Source organism: Gambusia affinis, linkage group LG20 (genome assembly GCF_019740435.1).
Source record: "Gambusia affinis linkage group LG20, SWU_Gaff_1.0, whole genome shotgun sequence".
Lineage (NCBI taxonomy): Eukaryota > Metazoa > Chordata > Actinopteri > Cyprinodontiformes > Poeciliidae > Gambusia > Gambusia affinis.
The window spans coordinates 19361425-19380987 of record NC_057887.1 but is presented as its reverse complement, the minus strand read 5'-3'; the positions used below and the strand labels follow the sequence as shown (position 1 = coordinate 19380987).

General features: G+C 38.1%; 2 protein-coding genes across 4 annotated transcripts; one reads left to right on the top strand and one right to left on the bottom strand.

Annotated features, from left to right (window-relative positions):
* The first annotated feature begins 2352 nt into the window (after nt 1–2352).
* rbp4 (retinol binding protein 4, plasma) lies at nt 2353–4517 on the top strand. 2 transcript variants are annotated; one of them, XM_044102303.1, is made up of 6 exons: nt 2353–2500; nt 2659–2813; nt 2898–3034; nt 3128–3234; nt 3475–3687; nt 3992–4517. In XM_044102303.1, exons 2-6 carry the CDS (start codon nt 2712–2714, stop codon nt 4030–4032), a joined length of 600 nt encoding a protein of 199 aa, XP_043958238.1. In that variant the 5' UTR covers nt 2353–2500; nt 2659–2711; the 3' UTR covers nt 4033–4517. The 2 variants fall into 2 exon arrangements, with proteins under 2 accessions (XP_043958238.1, XP_043958239.1); XM_044102304.1 differs by having other exon boundaries at nt 2389–2500; nt 2711–2813.
* A 2140-nt stretch (nt 4518–6657) lies between these two features.
* Nucleotides 6658–19129, bottom strand: cep55l (centrosomal protein 55 like). 2 transcript variants are annotated; one of them, XM_044102293.1, is made up of 12 exons: nt 18968–19129; nt 17320–17547; nt 17134–17241; nt 16138–16293; nt 12529–12582; nt 11674–11821; nt 11208–11353; nt 10580–10773; nt 10283–10406; nt 8807–8878; nt 8537–8662; nt 6658–8355 (listed from the first exon to the last, which is right to left on the bottom strand). In XM_044102293.1, exons 2-12 carry the CDS (start codon nt 17506–17508, stop codon nt 8146–8148), a joined length of 1527 nt encoding a protein of 508 aa, XP_043958228.1. In that variant the 5' UTR covers nt 17509–17547; nt 18968–19129; the 3' UTR covers nt 6658–8145. The 2 variants fall into 2 exon arrangements, with proteins under 2 accessions (XP_043958228.1, XP_043958229.1); XM_044102294.1 differs by having other exon boundaries at nt 11229–11353.
* Between the last annotated feature and the right edge of the window lie 434 nt (nt 19130–19563).

Sequence of the window (19563 nt, the reverse complement as noted above, 5' to 3'; positions counted from 1 at the left end):
ATTTCTGATTTTATCCACCCTTGTCACTCCCAAAGAGAACCTAGCTATCCGTTTTGAAATCATTTTAGCATTCAAATTTAGGTATTGGTGCTCTGTTGGGTTACTTTCTTGTCAACACAAATATATGGCTTATATCTTGACAGGTCAGTACATTAAGACATAAAAGCAGGGTTAAGATGTCTTGCTGATATTCAAACCCAGCATCAGAACAGAACAGGAAATATGACGACTTTAAACATAGCTATTTCAGAAGCTATGGAGCTTCTAAGATTTTCATGCACAACCATCTCCCAGGTTTACAAAAGCTGGTTTGAAAGCAACATTAGCTAAGAAAAGACAATTCATACACTCACCAAAATTAGCCAACTGATGGGATACACTTTGCCTGGTCAAACTAGTATTTATTTCAGCTGAAACATTTAGAAAGTATGTTGTGAATTTTAATCTGTTCTGGGTTGAATCAACAGCATAGGCTGCTGGCAGGGATATTCTTTCCCCCTTAGTACCAACTAGATATTTAAATGCAGCAGCATCCTCAATGGCTACTTCCTGTAGTATAATGGAAAATGTTTATCAAAGCTAGTACCCAACCCATTGGCATCTGAGCATGTTAAATTTGTACATGACCAGTACAATAACCTCTTTTGGAGAAATGGCTAACATGCTAAAATAGACTTTAGTTATGCAGCACAAGAGCCGTTTACCAACTGCTAAGTTTTCACTTTAGCAGATAACTGCTCTTGCTCTTGCCAAAGCTTTAAAGTTCAGCTGGAAATGGTTCAATAAGCCATGAGTTGTTTTATTGAATCCAAAACTTTATAGGGGTCTTGAGTTACTCATATCTTACACCCCATTAAAAACAAGAACTTGTCTCTTGTTGCCAAAAAAACTCCTCAAAATGTGAAATGTAAACACATAAGCTTGGCAGGGGAAATGCATCTCAGTCCTTTGCCAGTTTTCGGGATTGTGAAATGTTGCGCCTGCCCCTGGTCAGATTCCAGCTGCTAATATTTATGTGTAGGAGAGCTAGTGTTGTTTTCCCTTCTTTTATCCTGGCCTGAGCTTTGGTTATGTAAGCTACAGATGTTTGGCTCCACTGTGCCTCTTTTAGGCCTCAGAGGTGTGGTTATGTGAACTCTGCAAAATAACAGCCTCAGTTTATAACAGGTCTGCCAGCGAGGATACGCTGAAAAACCAATGTGGATCGGAGAGAGGAGACTGTACTCGCCTTGTGTTGCTTGTATTGTGCTTTAAAAAGTATTCACACCCCTTGGCTCTTTTTCTTCTCCAGATTTTGTCATGTAGAATATTTGAGATAGACCTACACAACATAGAGTAACTTGGGAAGTGGAATAAAAGCACGATTTCAAACAGTTTTTGAACAAGTAAACCCCTCTGATTCGATAGTTTGTAAAATCACCTCTTTCTACAATTTAATCTATGGGTTTCTTGCTTTGTTCATTTCATGGTTTGTTATACCTGTGCTTTTTTTTCTCTTTAATTTAAGAATCTTGTGACTCCTGTATGCAGGGTAAATTTGTGTACTGAAAGACTGATTGTTATGTTGTCAACAGGTTCCCAATACCTGAGTTGTGAGTCTCTGCAGCTCCTCCAGAGTTACAGTAGGAATGCATGAGACCTTTCTAATTAATCTTCTCCTACTTGTTTTAGGTGTGTTGCCATTTTTCATAGTGTTTCTTCTTGTGTCATACTCTGTCTATTTTCATTTTGGGATGACAGATTTTATATTTTGCAATATTGTTTAATAACTTGACTGTTAAACGTCCTAGATGATGTGACAATTACTAGTTATACTGGATTTTATTTTGGGTTGTCATCTAGTTTTACCCTCAAATACATTTGTAGAGGGGAAATTAGAACGATCCTGAGCATATGAGATGACATCAAAGGAGAGAGGACTTTGGCCTTGTTTCATACAAACAGAGTACCTGGAGATAAAGCAGCAGCTGATGTAATTATGCTGATGAGGTACTTAGGAAACTTAAGAAGGTTTCTTTGACAAATATCAACAAAATGCTTATTCTATTCTGTGTGTTTCACTCAGATTTCTGGATTTTCAGAGAATTGACTTGCTAAGTTAACGACAGTGGATAAACGTCACTAACTTGCTCCGTGGCAATACTGTATGTACAAGCCCTTCCAAAAGTTTAGAAACTTAATAAATGTTTCAAATATGCACTTTCATTTTGTACTTTAGACTAAGACAAAAAAAATTCCCAGAAGATAAAGGAGAAAATTGTTCATAAACGGGGACTCGGGAGTGGTCAACCAAATGTGCAGAACACACAAATCAATTGGACCAGTAGAAGGAGTTATGCAAATGTTTGTCCAATGTAGCGCTGCTGACTGACTGTGGGGAGAGCAGGGGTGGTTCAGGACCCCAGAATGTTATTATGCAACAGCAGACAGCTGTATATAAAGTCAGGAGGATGTCGAAGAGTGGACTTTAAGTGAGACAGCCACTTCTTTATGCACCAAGGTACGCACTGAACAAAGGACCATCTTTTTGCTTACAAATTTTAACTTTCACAAACTTATTTTTTGGAGATATTTTGAAGAATTTCATCAGACTATGCTGAACTTAATCTGAGAACTTTAAGAAAAAAAATAACTAATATTTCTCCTTTTCTTTTCCAGACTTTCTGCGTCTAACTTCTGACCATTTTTTCCCCCCCTTCCTCTGAGGTAGCATGCTGAGGTTCGTTGTGGCTCTTTGCTTCCTGGCGCTGTCCTGGGCGCAGGATTGCCAGGTGGAGAATTTCCAGGTCAAGCAGGACTTTGACAAAACCAGGGTGAGTTGTGAGTAACATAATAATTAGCATTCATAAAGTAAGATGTATCCCATAAAGTTTAACTAAAAATATTTTTCCCAACAGTATGCAGGGACCTGGTATGCTGTAGGAAAAAAGGACCCTGAGGGCTTGTTCTTACTCGACAACGTTGTAGCCCAGTTTAACATTGACGACGATGGCTCAATGACTGCTACTGCGAAGGGCAGAGTCATCATCCTGAAGTAGGTTTCTCCTCTTCCCCCCGGAGGCCTTGCTGTTCTCGATGCGTAGAATACTGAGGATTTTAATTTTCTTTGTCTCTTTTTGACCTGTAGCAACTGGGAAATGTGTGCCCACATGTTTGCTACCTTTGAGGAATCCCCGAACCCTGCCAAGTTTAGAATGAGATACTGGGGAGCTGCTTCATACTTGCAGACAGGAAGTAAGCATGACCTGACTCACAAGAGGAAAGACAGAGAAGAAAAATTCCCAAAATTCAATCCGGCGCTGCAGCTGGGTTGAATTCAGCGATAGCGTGGAGATTGTTGACCTCAGGCCCAATGCTTTATGGAATGTTCCACGTTTTAGTGGAAATCTAATGAGTTAAAGAAACCAGATCAATCTTAATTTTAGCAAGTGGAAGCAAATATTCTAATCATTACATAACCCGTCCTGCTTTCAGATGACGAACACTGGGTTATCGACACCGATTACGACAACTACGCCATCCACTACTCCTGCAGACTGCTCAACGAGGACGGCACATGCTTGGATAGCTACTCTTTCGTCTTCTCACGCCACCCAACCGGCCTGAGGCCAGAGGACCAGGCCATCGTCACGCAGAAAAAGACGGACTTGTGTCTTTTGGGCAAATACCGACGCGTAGCACACAACGGTGAGTCGATACCCACCGAGTGCGTACCAGCCATTATTGATCCGATAGGAGGAGGAGACGTTCCAATTTGAGTTATTCAATAAGGTTAAAGACCAAATTAATGATTAACCGAGGGATGTTGCTTCATTCCTTATGACCAGTGTTTATCTTCATTGATTGATTAGAGGAATGCGTACTCAGTGTAATTCTGAGTAATGCACTTCCAACTGGATAGTCTGTCATGGACAAAAAAAAATAAATAATACAATGCAGGTTGTTTGATGAATATTGTTAATAAGTGCAATGTTTTTCTCTTCTCTCTCAGGTTTCTGTGAGAACAGTGGAAATGCAGAGCCGCCTCAGTGACCCTTATCTTGATGCTCCTTTCTGCTGGTTTCAGATTGAATCCCACCTCCTCCTCACCCCTACCACCTCAGTTTCTCTCACACGAGAGGAAGTAGTTTCCTTAATTTTTTTTTTAAAGAAATAAATTAAAAATCACAAACTCCAAACTTTCACACTTGTTTTTGTTCATAGTCAGCTTTAGTCTCATTAAATTTCAGTGTTATCTTCAACGTCTGTTGCTTATTTTATTTCTCTTCAGTACATTGCATCATGAGGAAGAAGTGTCATAAATTATCACATGTGGAAATCTTGTATGATCCAAATATCTCAGAACGTGAACTTCACAAAAGGGGCTTTGCTTTTACATATTCCTACAATGCACAAGTACTTTTTTTTTTTTATTAAACTATAATATCCAGCAAACATGTTCAGTAGTAGATCTGTTTGTTAATCTTTGCTGATGTTTACGTCTTGAGCCAGTTTTTAAAATAAAACATTCAAACATCTTTTGACTGTTAATTTTTTTAATGATCCAATCTGAATCTGAATTCCACAAGATATTCAATAAATCTGTAGTTCTGGAAGCCGTAAGGTTGTGGAAAATTGCTGCATTTGGTTTCTGCCAAACATTCCCCGTCCTTTAACTTTAGACTTGTTTGTCCAACATTATTCCAGATCTCATGATTTTTTTTAATATGTCTTTATGTTTATCTTAAAAAGAAAAGATATCCTTCTCGTCTACCTCTCACAAAAATTAAACTTGCCATGTGCTTTGAAATAAGCAGTAGCAAAAGGCTGTTGTCGGTCCTTTCATGGCATTTTAGAGTTATGATGTCTTGCAGCATTTTACTGTGTTATAATGATGAATCTGTTAGGACAATATAATCTCAGGAGGTTGGCAGCTGATTTTAAACCTTATTTTATGCAGTGGATTGACAGACTCCAAATTGTTTTAAGATCAGCACTGTAGATTGATTTATAGGAAACACACCCAACATGTCAACTTTACAGATTAGCTTTAAATATTTTTTTTAATTATTTTTGTCTTTCTTCAGTTGAAACTCTTAAGTTTATTATGTCCATTAAAAACTGTTTAGGGGGTGTGCTGTGGTGGCGTAGGGGTTAGCACGCCCCACGCTTGGAGGCCCTAGCCCTCGACGCGGACGTCGCGGGTTCGACTCCCGGTCCCGAGGCCCTTTGCTACATGTCTTCCCCCCTCTCCTAGCCCTCCTTCCTGTCTGCCTACTGTTGCAAAAATACGAGCCACTAGCGCCGCAAAATCTCTTCGGAGAAAAAAAACAAAAACAAACTGCATTTAGTTCTTGGCCTTTGCTCCATCTTTGTAATGAGCTTGGACTCTGGGTTTTTAAATGGTCTTTTTTTCCCCCCCCTAATGGCACATAATAAGCTGGTTAGCTAATAAAGCAATGCATAATTCTAATAAAAGAATAAAATAAATTGAACAATAAAGTTAACATATTTTTCATAAAAATTGTTTTTAGAGGAAATACTAACAGTTGCAATCATCCCTTTAACTCTAATTCCACTACTTAGTAGAAAATTATCCAATCTATATTAGAAAGGAAACGTTGCAGGTCTCCATACTTCTCAGCAGCATTTTAAAGCCATGGCTGCTTATAAAGGTGGTACAAGGATTTCTTGTGACAGATGTCTCAGTAAAATTTGTTGCACGGCCTAAAGTGACCAGCATGTATCCATACTTAATGCACTGCAATCAGATTAAAATTTAAATTAGTGCATTAGTCTGCTGCATTACTTGGCATAAATCAAGCTTTATTTAGAGTCTGTCCTGCAAACCGTTCAACAAGCACGCCATGGAATATAGCAGTGATCAAGGCTTCATCGCCATGAAACAGCAGGTTAAGTTTCAATCATATATTTCCTCTACTTGTTTTTTTTTTAAACAAAATCAATGTAATATAGTTCTGTCATCCATTGTGTACAAGATACACACTGAGTAATTGGGGCTCTTAAAAAGACAAAGACCTTGTCTAAGGAAATTTTCAGTCCACAATAAAGTCTCAATGGAGAAAAATATTTTGTAATGTCAAAGAAAAGATTAAACAAACCGCAGTCACTCCCCTAAACTTGTGCATATCTATTATTAAAAAAGGGGTTACAAAATTTGAGACAAACAAGGATGAAACCCGGTTTAGTAAGAAAGGATGGGAAACTGCAGAAAAGTGGCACCTTGGAGTCAACAAATCTCCATAAAAGTTTAATTCAAAGCTTCTTAAAACATTTTCACCAGGAGTGCCAACTGTTTTGTGAATCTCAACCCAGACTGCCATTTATGTAAAATAAGACACCCAAATTAAACTAATTTTACCGTGTTACTCTTAATTATGGCTTGAAAAAAAATAACAGGCTTCAACATTTTCAATTTATTTCTCATCAGCAAAGAGAACTGCTGTTGCGTTTAACAAAGAATTACAGCATTAAGACAAAATTACACTGAAGGATTGTTCTGGATGGAGTTTTAAGTCTTTATTGCACATTTGTAGACAGTACTGAGCACAGCAAAACAATTCAGAAGCACATGATCAGGATACATTAAAGAACACTTAAAAACATAACCTGGTAAAAAAAAAAATATATATATATATATATATATATATGTATATATATATAAAAAATTCCCAGATGGCACTCTACTAAAATAAAAACAGTGGAAGTAAAATCGAAGCTACCCAAAAGTCACAGCAACATCTGTCTGCCTTAAATCCATGTGGCCACATTGCCAAGACTGCAGGAATAAACACCTTTCTCCCAACAAGGAGACCTTTAGTAATCCCCGCTGTAAATAGTTTAGCACAAGGAATTAAGTCATGCAATCTCTTTCCAGCCTGACAGGGCTGCAGGTTTGGAAAGTCAAGGTGGTGATTGTAGAGAGGGATGCACAGACAACCCGACAAACGTGACCAGTTAAGTCCTGCACGGCTACATGCATCTGGTCTGGTTGAGTTTAAGCAACTAAAAACTAGGAGGTGAGACAGAAAAATCTCTGTCACGGTTCAGCAATGTTTATCCAAGTGTGTGAAACGAGCTCGACAGGTTTGCTGCTGCAGCACGAGGGCAGCGCTAATGTGAGGGACATATGGTTAATTAGATGGACATTCGCTGATAATTGTAATGGCCAGTTAATGAAGTTGAAAATAGCCAACAGCTGGAGTGTAGAAATTTAACACATTTTGTCCTTCACATAAATACTATAAAATGGTAAACAATCACCGCTGTACATTTTCTACTTAACAAGATATACTATCATCAACAACATAATGCAACCAAGAGATAAAGGTATTAAAACTGGGAGTTCAAAATGACCCATTTATAGAGGTTTGATTCATATGATTCAACAGAGAGCCTTAAACTGTCACGTGTAAATAGAAGGAGGATACCTCATGATCAGGCAATCTTACACACATAATTCACTGGAAAATATATAGAAGCTTTCCATAACTCTTAAGAAACCCAATAATAAATACCAAGATAAAACACAAAAATAAAAATCTGAACAAAAAATGAAAACATCAGCTAAAATATACGTATAGAGAAACCCTCCACCAGTTTTATGTCAATGGTCAGTGCTATGACTTTAAAAAAAGAAAAACTGGAGCAAGATTTTTCAGACTAAATACATAAAAGTGTGTCAAACTTTTAAGTCTCTTCTTTTTCTAAAAATAAAACTGATGAAATGAATAGTTAAATGTTGACTTGATTTTGTCTGACATACTATAAAAATAAAAAGCCTTGTAATCTTCCCTCCGCCCCATTTTAGGGGAAATGGACGGGTCAGTGTAGTATGACTGGAGTTATTACATGGATTTATGATGGTGAAACAAAACAAAACAAAAAATAACTGCTGATCATTAAACCCTCTTGGTGAGTGAAAAAAATATTCCTATAATTTTTGCATAGAAGATGCACAACATTTTGGAATAAGTACATTAAAAAAAAAAGCATTTTTGGAGCTGCATTTTGGGCATTCCCAACCTTTTTAGCTTAGATTTTGTTCAGAATTTAATCTTATTTCTGGTTAAAACCAATCTCACTGTCCAGCTACCCCCCTTCGGTTAATGTCTGAGTTGGGAATTACTCATCTGGTGTGCTCATTCAGGCAAAGCAGTAGTCAATGTGGGCCAGGAGTTCTCTGTGGCGACTGGTTGGATAAGGAGCCTGACACTTTGGACACTCCAGGAAACTCTCATCCAGGAGGCTGATGACTTTAGATGGGGATGTGGGGCCATGAGAGTTAATAGCAAGGCGCTCAAACTCCAGATTATTATGGGAGCTGGGCTCTGAAAAGCGGGCACAGGGCTGCTTCTGAAATTGAAAACAAGACATGGCATTTTTACTTTTTTTTTTTTTTTTAAGAGTGCAATTCATTTTTATTGTAAAACATAAAGCAACTGTTTATTTTTGGACAGTAAACTTGGTTTGAAAACAGCATTAAATCAAAAGTTGCTGCATGATTTAAATACACAGATACACTGCAGACACTTACAGCAGACTCCAGCTTGGCAATCTGATCACGAGCTTTGCGGAGCTCTTTCAGCACTTTCTGTAATTGCTCCTGCATGCTCTGACGATCAAGTTTTTCATTCTCAGAGTCCTTGGCAGAGAGCTGGATCTTTGGAGGAAATGAAAAGAAAGTTTTTAAAGTAGTGGAACTGTTCCAAAATTCTGTCTTTCATAAAGAAAAAAAAAAAAAAAAGATGGCTGTTTGTCATGTAATTTATGCATTTTAACAGCCTTCTAAAAAGTTAAGCTCTACCTGTTGTTCCAGAGCAGCAATTCTCCTTCGTTCTTCATTTTGGTTGATGAGAGACTTCTGCAGCATATTTACCTATCAAGAGCAAATTATCAAGGCAGAACAGTTTTGTGTTTGCAGAGCATTTAATCATTTTCAACCACACTGACGGAAAAATATAAAACAGTTTGAGAGCCTGAGCAGGAGCCCAACTGTAAAATGTGAAATTAAATACATACTGGATAAACTAACACACAAATACATCCAAACATAGTGAACAGTTGTAAAATTATTTAACTAATATTGTTTATATCTTCACTTTTTCCAACACTTGGTGGACTCTTATTTTGAAAAGTACTTCAGTATAATAAATAAGTATTTGATCCCGTGCAGAGGTTTTGAAGAGTGCAAATGTTGTGGCATCAAAGGTGGAGATAAAAAAAAAAAAATATTAAGTGAACCAAAATGTTAAAATAGTCTGCATGTCACTGAGTGAAATAAGCTTTTCATCTCCAGGCAAATCACAACTTCAAACTTGGTGAGAAAGCTCAGCACTAAGACATTTTCTGCAGTTGGTCATGAAGTTTTCACACAGCTAAGAAGAGATTTTGACCCAGTCTTCCTCCCAGAAACTCCGTCAGGTTTCCTGGTTGCTGCTTGCCACTGTAAAGCTCCAGCTCCCTCTGCAGGACTCAGATCTGGAGAGTGACCAGCCACTCCATGACTTACCATGCTTCGTTGGCCACTCCATTCTTATCTTAGTTATGCATCTTGAAGAATTATGCTGTACCATCTTTAGCTTCCCGATACATGATTCTGCTGTAAATTACTCTATTTATTGGCATCTTAATGCAGTGAAGTCCCCTCCTAATGGTCAGTACCACCAGAAGAAAAACTGAAAGTTGTGTTCTTCAGGTCAGACTCTGCATTTCTCCTCCTTCAAAGATGGTGCATTGAATTGATGGAAAATGTAAATACTACATCACAATGTTGAAGTTATGGTCTTGTCCATTTCCTATAATGCATATGGACTTTGTGTGGAATAGACTAGTTTCTTACAGGAACTTGCCAAAGAGCTAGCCTCCGTCTGTCTCTTACATATTTTTCCCCATTTTTCTGCCCTTGAGTATAAAAGACGTGTTGTCTGCTAAAGCTTTATCCTTTAAATTGGACTCCCTTGTTACAGTTCTCTGCTCTCATCTTGTATAAGATTCCTAATAAGCTTGACTGATTTTCCCCTTTAACAATGCTTGAATAAATTCATTTTTCCCCCAACAGAACTTTCAGCCAAGCCTTCAACGAGTCATTTAGAAGTTCACTGGGATTCTTCACATTCTACTAATAAAGCAGTCTTATAGTTTACAAAAATGAACAACCTACTTGAATCTTTTGTATTCACATTTTGGTGCATGTTCAGTTCATTTACATGTGAAATTAGCAGTTGTCCAAAAGGTTTTAATTGATCCCTCCATGCATCCTGTTTAGCTAAAGGAGTCTGACCTGCTGCAGAAGGTCATCAGATCTCTTCTTCTCCTCATCCAGTCGTTTCTCCACCTTCTCCAGGTCGGCTCTCACCCTGTCTGTCCTTTCAGATGATACTTTTCTTTCCTCGTGCACCACTTGTCTAGATGTAAAAGTTATGATATTAGACCTAAGCATTAAAAGAAAACACTCATTTAAAAGGGAAAACTACTTAACTTAAATGAATTAAGTTTAAAGTGATTTTCAGCCTTTTCTTGCCACAGGTTTGGGTTGTTTCAGAGAACATGAACATCCACAGCACGCTGCTGGTTTTACCTGTTGCCAAGGCGTTCCGCCTGCAGCTGTATTTTGGCTTCGTCCAGTTCCTTGCCCCTCTCCTCGTATTTCCTCAGAAAGGCCGACAACTCGCTGCACTTGTCCTCGTACTTCCTCTGCAGCACGCAGCGCTCCTCCTGGACCCGACTGACCTGCTCCCTCTGCCGCTGCAGCTCGGCCTGAGCTTTCAAGGTCTGCAGAGGCCATGAAAGAAATTGCAAAAACGCTGTTTGTTTTCCATCTTACTCAGTTCTTTAATCCAGCTCTGCAGATCAATTATAAAGATGTCTGAATCCAAGGACTCTGGATATTCAGCTGCATACTGATTCGGTGCTGAAGCTGCCTTTTTCAAAGGACGGAATGTCAATGAATTTGTTCTCGTTTCAACAGGAAAAAATGATGATGAGAGAATACTGGATAGCTTTCCTCTGCTAAAATGTAGTATTGTATCAGCAATTTAAAAAACAGTGATGTGCGTTTACGCAGGTTACCTTTGATATAAAAAGTTCTTTTGACAATGAGAAATTTAAGTTTGAAGACAAGAAAATCCCCTCTAAAACGTGTAGTGTGGGTAAACACGTCACCGAGGTTCTTTAGGTAGAAAGTTTGCAGAATTAGTATTGTTTACCTGTTCCTTCTGAATACTTAACTCCTGCAGAGCTCTGGCAGTCTGATCTTTCTGGCTCTCCAGGTCTTTCTGCACACCTAAAAGCATCGTCTCGTAGTGCTTTTTCAGGACAGACTCCTTTTCTTTACCTTGAGTGTTGTTTGAAGCTGACACAAGGGGGGAGAGGAGGGGTAAGATAAAAATCAGGCCTCCAGTTCAAGAGAAAAAAAAGCTTCCACTAAAATTTTAAAGACAAATTCTGTTGTAAATTTTTCAGATTCCATCAAATATTAAGAGCAAACTACTGCATTACATTGCTGATACAACAGCAGAGCACCGATTTCTGACCAGAAATAAAAACTAAAAAATTCAACTGAAAAGAATGTGCACTGAGGATACATTTCCATCATCTTTCTGTATCTGAACGCATACTATTTATCCTGATGTTTCCATATTCTTTATATATGAGGATGTAAGGTATATTTACCCTCAGAGCTGGGCTCTGCTTTGCTTTCCTGCTGCTCCTTGGCCTGCTCCAGTTGCTGCTCCAACTCCATTGTTCTGGCAACGACCGACTGCACAAAAACCTCTCGCTGCTGATCATAGACCAACCACTGCTGGTTCTTTTCCAGAGCCTGATGGGAAGATTTTACAACTGTTTTAGACAAGCAATCTGGATTCTGGGTAATGATAACAACCTGAGCTCGGGGTCATGAATTAATGAGAAACGAAACACCAGTGATTAAATGCAAAAGTTCATGAAGTTTAAAGGTCAATATTTTTTTACATTGATGGGAAGAAACAAATATGTTCCTTTTTTAATGATTTCACATTTTAAAACAATGCTAAATTTTTCCAAAATTATTAAGATCCACTGTGTTGGGTCTAAAGAGTTACATCAGAAATCAGAGCTGCAGGTTACAGATATCTGGTCTAGTCAAAGCCTGCATGTAAATCAAGTTGAGAAAAACATCCTTGAGCCAATCTGACTCAGTATAAATTGAAAAAAAATATATTGCAGTTCTAATTGTATCTAAAAGACATTCTACACACTAAAAGCACACCATACTTTTCAGAATCCTTTTTGTAATACATTTTAAAAACCATGTCTCAATTTCCTTCCACTTTAATTTTTTTCTGATACTTTGTGCTTCTCTCAAATAAAATCCCAATAAAATGTGAAGTTTGTTGTTTTTATGCAGCAAGGCTCAAAGGACTTGTGTACTTTCTGAGAAAATTTACAAGCTTCCCAATATACCTTCGCTGTACCTCTGGTATGCAATGACATAGAATATGAAGTTTAACATGTCAAATTTATGAAGATGTGTCAAAAAGGACTCACATCTTTGAGTTGATCTTGTATCTGTACCAGTTCTGCAGCAGGAGCATGCCCATTCTGAAAAGAGAAGGAGGGAGATGTTGCAAAGGTTAAATGACAAAGTACTAGTAAATATGCAGTAGTTGCATCTGATCCAGCTGTCACAACCAACATTAAGTTGAGGTTGACTTTAAAATAAAGAAAAAATCTGTTTTATTTATAAGAAAAATAGCTTGTAGCTTCTGTGTCTTTTAAGGCTGGCTAGGTTCTGCTAACTGTCAAGTGACAGGTACTGTTAATTTAAAATAAGCTTCTCCATTTTCAGAGGACAAAATAAAGTAGATGGAAAACTGCCACAGGCTCAGAAATTACACACAGGCTTGCTGATTTTAATTATTTAGCCCAACTTTTAATAATGCACGAAAAACAGAGCAGCAAGAGATAAATCTATGCTCTTCTGCGCTCCCAAGTCTTGACTACATGACCAGGTCACCAACCCTGCAGTGTACAGGCTCCATCCCCAGAGGCTTGTTGGTCATGTCACATGCCTGTCGCTGTAAGCCTTCGAGTCTGATCTCCATCTCTATACATCTGTTATCTTAAAATTTCATACCCTTCTGGATTCAAACGGCAAATTCTGTCAGTTTATTTTAGCCCACATGCAAATACCAAAGACTTTTTAGGCAGACTTATCTACCAAGGGCAAGATTTAAATGTGGTACCTGGAAAAAACCGAAGACTGAAAGACAGGAAGGATGAAAAAAATGGACCAAAAAAAGGATGGTAGGTGGAAAACAGACAAAAATCAAAACAAAACAAAGAAACCCCATATTGATCATAAATAGACAAACAGTTGGAAGGTGGGTGAATAAACCGATGGACAGACAGACGTATTAATAAACCAATGGACACGCCAATAGATAGGGCTGCATAATGTCAGATAAAAACAGGTTTTGATGGATGAGTGAAAGGACAAAGGGATCAATGGATGAGGGGATTGACAAGCCAATGCATGGTCTTTATCCAGACCTGAGAAAGATTTAAATGACTGAATTTCCATACTGCATAAGACTCCATATTGCATGTCTGACAAGTGTTTTGGCTCCTATCACACCAGGTAAACCTCATTAGCTTGTTTGTTTATCTCACTAAGTCTAAATGTACAAACATAAGCAGAGTCCTCTGTGAACAGCAGAGAGATTGCTTGGTTTGTTAATCTGAATCATTTCCAAAGGGGATAGAATAAGGAATTGTGACATGCTGGTAGAAAGTTACATTAAAGAAATTACACAAGGAAAGGATATAGGAATCTCCTTGTAGCAGGAGAAGTAGTTGTTTAGTTTGTTTTCATATTAGCAGCAATGGCTATATCAAAGAAACATACAGTAAGATTTAAACACATTAGATTCAAAGTTACAGTTAGTAACAGTTATGAGCAACTGTTTTTCCCCAACATTGTTTCCATTAATTTGGTAAACTCTGGTTAAAAATACTAATCTGTTCATGCAAAAATAAGATTTTTATTTATCAACCACAAATGTTAGAAGTCATGTGTCACATTAAACAGAGACGGTTCTGTAAGTCAGCTTCTCACTGTCAAATGTCTTTAAAGCTTTCAATTAGTTTGTGTGCTCTGGTGATGGCCTGAAGCAGCTTCCTGTCTCACACAGAGCAGCCATTTCTGATGCCTTATAACAGAACAATGAAGCAAACTATGCAACGCATCTTAAAAAGGGGCCACTCATACTTCTGCTCATTCGTATCCACACTTTGCACGCTAATGCTTTGGTCTAATAATAGATGGGAAACAAACATCTTCCATCAAAGATATAAAGAGCCCTGCTGACCTTTAAGCAGCAAAAATAAAGAAGAAAAAAAATTGCAAGCTTTCTGTTTATTACAGCTATGGATATAGAACAACAGCGTTTTAAAAACTCGTGTTTCTTCCAGCTCTAGCTCCAGTGGTACAGCAAATAGTCTAAACCGTGAGCAAGAAAATTACTTAAACAAATACAAAGGATCCACATAATCATGCAACATAACGGATAAAAAAAAAAATGCACATATTTAGAGATGAAATCCTCTTTAGATAAGCTTATTAGTTGGGATTTTTCTTTGTATGATATAGCTACATTTTTTTTATATTCTTTAAAGCCCTGCATGTAATTTTGCTTCCTTATGGGCAGGGAAGAATCCTGATGACAGCTTTAGAGTCAATGCAGCAGCACTGGATCCACAGTTAAGACGTGGCCACTACAGATTTCCTTTTATCTCCTCCATAAGCAGAGTTACACTGCTGACGGCAGATAAAAATAAAGGGGCTACTGAAAAATCTGATTTTCACCCTTACAATACTTATTACAGCTGATGTATTTCAGAGCAATAAACCCTTCATGATAAAGTGGTGAGGAGGCTCCAGGGAGAAGGTGATGTCAGCAGGAAAACTGAGATTAAACACTGCCACCTGATGGACAAAAAGAGAGCCACAGTTCCCTGAACGAGCCCTTTAATCCATCAATCACTGATCACTTTTCATGTCAAAATCTTTGCACTTTTTCTGCAGAGTTTTCAGTCCTTTTTGGCAAGCATAAACCTAAAAGCTTTCCACAGATTTAAAGAAAACATTTCTACTATGCTCATGTTTTAAACATGAAAACCAGAACTACAAACTTTACATGAATGGATGAAAAACAATTGTGGGGAAAACCTTATTAATAGACAGATTTAAAGATCAAAGTACCACTTACTTTCTTAGCCAAAGGCAAGTTTACTATCCCTCTTGTAGGTTAGCTTTTTTTCTACTCAACAATGCTTTTCAGTCACAATCATAAATCACCATCATTATTAATTTGCTTGGATGGATGGATATAACTTTAAGACAACAACATGGGGAATTAAGTCTGGAAATGCAATTTCTCCCTCCATTTGGCAAGTGGAGAGATGGACACACAGACTGACATGACGATGGTGGAAAGGAGGAAGAGTTGGATGAAGAAAGGGACAGCTAGATAGAGGAGAAGAGTAATGGATGGGGGGCTGAAGGATGACAAAAGATAGATGGTTGGAGGGACAGAGGGATTTCCAGGGGAATAGATGGACAAACGGATCAACGGAAGGATGGATGATAAAAGAAGGATGGTCAGGAAAGAAGATAAATAAAACAATGGAGGGGTAGATGGGTTGGCAGAGAGAGGGATGAAAGGATTCGACACTTGACTTTTTTTTATTTTTTTACAGATATTAAAGTTTGAAAATACAAATTATTTCACTCATTTCAATTTTTTATACTCCTACACACCTGGAAAAACTCAAAGTCTACATTTTATTCCTATACTCCAAGGATCATCAATTGTTGACTTCTCAACTGAAACTGAAAGAGATCAGCATCACCACAAATCATTTCATCTTTTTCATTCTTGCTATAATAAATTTCAAATATATGAGTGATATTCCACAGGCAGAATCATCATAATGCAATACAAAAAGTCACAAATGCTTGTCCAGGCAAATCTAAAGAACAGCTAGATCATTTCCATTGCACAGAAAAAGCAACCAGATCATGTCAAGAAGAGATGTCTCTTCTTGACTAATTAGAACATCTTGACAGGTAGCAGCGTATTAGGGTCAGCCTACCGTGGCCTGCGTTTCCAGGGACTGACAACGAGCGGAAACTGTGGCCAGCTTGTTTTTCAGATTCTCCGTTTCCTGTGACAAGCTCTGGAACATCCCGTCTCTCTGCTCTGCCTCTCTCCTGCGCTGCTCCAGCTGGGCCTGCAGCGACGCAACCACCTATAAAAAAATGAGGCCTGTATGTCACCAAAATCTTTTTAACCTTATTGTTGAAGCATAGTTCGATGGAGGGTGGTAAGAGGGAAAAAGACTTGTTTTTCTGTCTTCTGCGCAATTATCCTTCTCTGGTAATCGACGTAGCGCGGCTGGGAGTCTGGTGGCATTAGCCACTTGCGTGTCTGCTGATGAAACTTAATGAGGAAGATGCAAGTATGATTAATGTCTGGGCAAAACAAAACGCTGACATTCCATTTACCAGCATGTCATCTGTGAGCTTAGCCTGCTGCCACTCTGACCACTCTAAATTAGAGACGTTTCTGCCACAATAGAAGACATATTACACAAGGATAAGCAACAGCAGAACGAGTTTTTACACTAGTGTCAAACAGCAACATGACATGAATGCTAATACATACAGACAGCAGTCACAGATAAACAGTTTATAAATGTCAAGCGAACAGAATCTAACGATGTACGTTGGTATGCACCTTCTGCCGGTTGTCTAAACTTCACTTTGCAGAGCTGCTGTCAAAGTGGGATAGAAGCGATTTCCCCCTCTGTTTGTGGCACCTCATTGGGATTCCAGTATTTATTTTTTTCCTCCCTTCCCTCTCGCTGACAGTTTCCCACATGCCACCAATGCAATACCAGAGTGTGGGGGGAAAAAAATAAAAAATTCACAAGCTGGATAGTGCTCTTGCTGTGGGTTTATTCTCATTTAGGCAGGACTTTAAGCCTGAGCTAATCGTGTGTTTCCATGTACAGGTGTGTAGAGGCCTCTTCGTGACGGATGACGGGACAAATGCGATTCTGACAACAGATAGTTGTCAGTGTATGTACCTCTCCTCCTTTAGCTGACAGCTGTTGTCTTAGACTTTCCAGTTCCTGTTCTTTAACCAGCAGCTGCTGATTGTTCCTCTCGCGGAGCGTCTCGAGGGAAAGAATCCTCTGGAGAATCAAATGCACATATTTAAAAACAAATTAATACAACAGGGCTTGAAAATCAGTAACAGTGAACCCCTTTACCTCCAGCAGCTTGCCCTTGTCCGAGTCAGGGGACTTGATGAGCCGTTTGGCCTGTTCGTCAATCTTTTTCCTCAAGTGGGCGTTCTCCTTCCGGACCTTTTCCAGCTCTGCCTCTGCCTTTGAGCCAGAATTGTTGGATCTGAATCCCAACTTGGAGACAAGAGTTTCTTTGGCACCTTTAGATGCCATGGCGCCTTTGTTGACAGCCCAGGTGTAAGATGGAGTGTTCTACAAAAAACAGACAAATCATTTCAAGACGCTATTATGCTTTGATTTCAATCTAATCATTTGTAAAAAATGAGAACAGCCATTATAATTTAACTGGTAGTGAACATTGGTGCCTTCTGCAGCTGCTACAGAGTATTGGATCTATTCTGACTATACTTAACATCTTCTTGGGTGTGGGTGAATATTCACCCCGTCTCCATTTTGTACCTTTGCAGTTTTGTGCCCAACATTTTTTGCAGCATGAAACAGAGTCATCTGCTATAAGATGTTACTGAAAATTTCAAAGTTGTACTGTTTCATTTAAAAGTCTTGTTAAAAGATTTTAAATAACTGAATAAGTTGGGCAACGCATATTTTTGAAATACTTGACTGCAGATTTCAGGCGAATAAAAAAAATAATAAACTCTTCAAGACTAGAATTAAGAATAATTAAAATAAAGTCAATTGACAGTGATTAGAACAGCAAAATAATTATTTTTACATCATCATTGCAATATTAATGGGTTTCATATCATAAAAACAAAGACTGTTGGATCAAATATAATAATTAGGTTACAACAAGTCAGGTGTAATACAGTAAACTATCTGGGCAGTCGGAAGGACTTTAACAGTACTTTATGGCCACAACTGAGATTGAAAGCTGAGTTTGTTATTATGAAACAGAAAGCAATTAGTGAGGAAAATGTCAGTAAATAATATGTGATCATCTCTGTTGTGTAATCTGTGACAATATTGCAAATTGTTCTGTCCATCACATCATCAATGCATTACAGTTTTCTAACTGTAGAAAGATTCCAGCCTAACATCGACACAAACAAAGGGAGGAAAAAGCTAGATTTGACAAGTTATAAAATGCTTTGTTTTTAAAGTGAACCCAGTCAAAGGCAACCCCAACTTGGTTCCTGGCCAGAAAAAAAAGCAGTAAAACTGACTTTTTTGAGGACTTTCAGAATAACTTCTCAGATTTTAAGCAATGTTTTTTTAAAAGCCTGTTTTTAAAAAAGGACATTCCTGAACGGGTTTGACGAGCTTAATTATTGTTGCTTTTGAACTAAACCGAAGCGTATCTGTAATAGAAACAGAAAAAAAGAAGCACCGACATATCAGGAAAACATTTTAAACCCAAAGTTGTAGCAACAAAATGGAAACTTCATTATCCCAATCCTGACAACTATTACACATTTTGTAAAAACAGACAATTTATAAGCGAATTTACTTTAAAGTAAAAAGCCCTTTGACATATTTCCGAATCTCAAGCTTCGTTACAAATGTTTTCAAGATGACAATGTAGAAAACAAAAATAACTTGACATTTCGTTTTTCTTCCTTTAACCAAGACCTTATCATTTCTAACTTTGATATTCACATAAAAGTACAGAATACATGTTAATTACTCTACATAACAGAAACGTAGAACTTACTTTATAAAAGGAGCAGAAAAAGCGTTTGTAATCCACTCTGCGTGTAACAAGACCGTTGTTAAAACAGCACTTTCATTTCCTGAAATTTGAATTGCAGCGCGTTGACGTCATATCCGTGATGAAGTTCCAGCGTGAAAGTTCGCGTTGTTCAGCGTGTTCCGATGAGTGCAGGTTTGGACGGCGTGAAAGATATATATAAAATCCATCCATCCATCCATCCATCCATTTATTTTCTGGTCACCCTTGTGTCGATCTCCAGCTGCGTTCCGGGCGAGAGGCGGGGTTCACCCTGGACAGGTCGGCAGTCTGTCGCAGGGCTATAACTAATTCTAAAAATATTTCTTATACTTTTTTTAAAACACATTTTTATCGTGTTTGTGACCACAAAATATAGCATTCTGTGTTTTTTAAACACCCACAACAAATATGTCATAGTGTTTCTGTTCCAGTGAATAAGAACCAAAGTATTCATTTAGAAAACAAGAATTTAATCTCTTTCATATAAATGGAAGTCACAGAGCACTACAAGTTCCTCGGTTCAAAATAAAATAATAACTTACTCCATGGATATTTTGCAGTAATTTGAATATCAAATA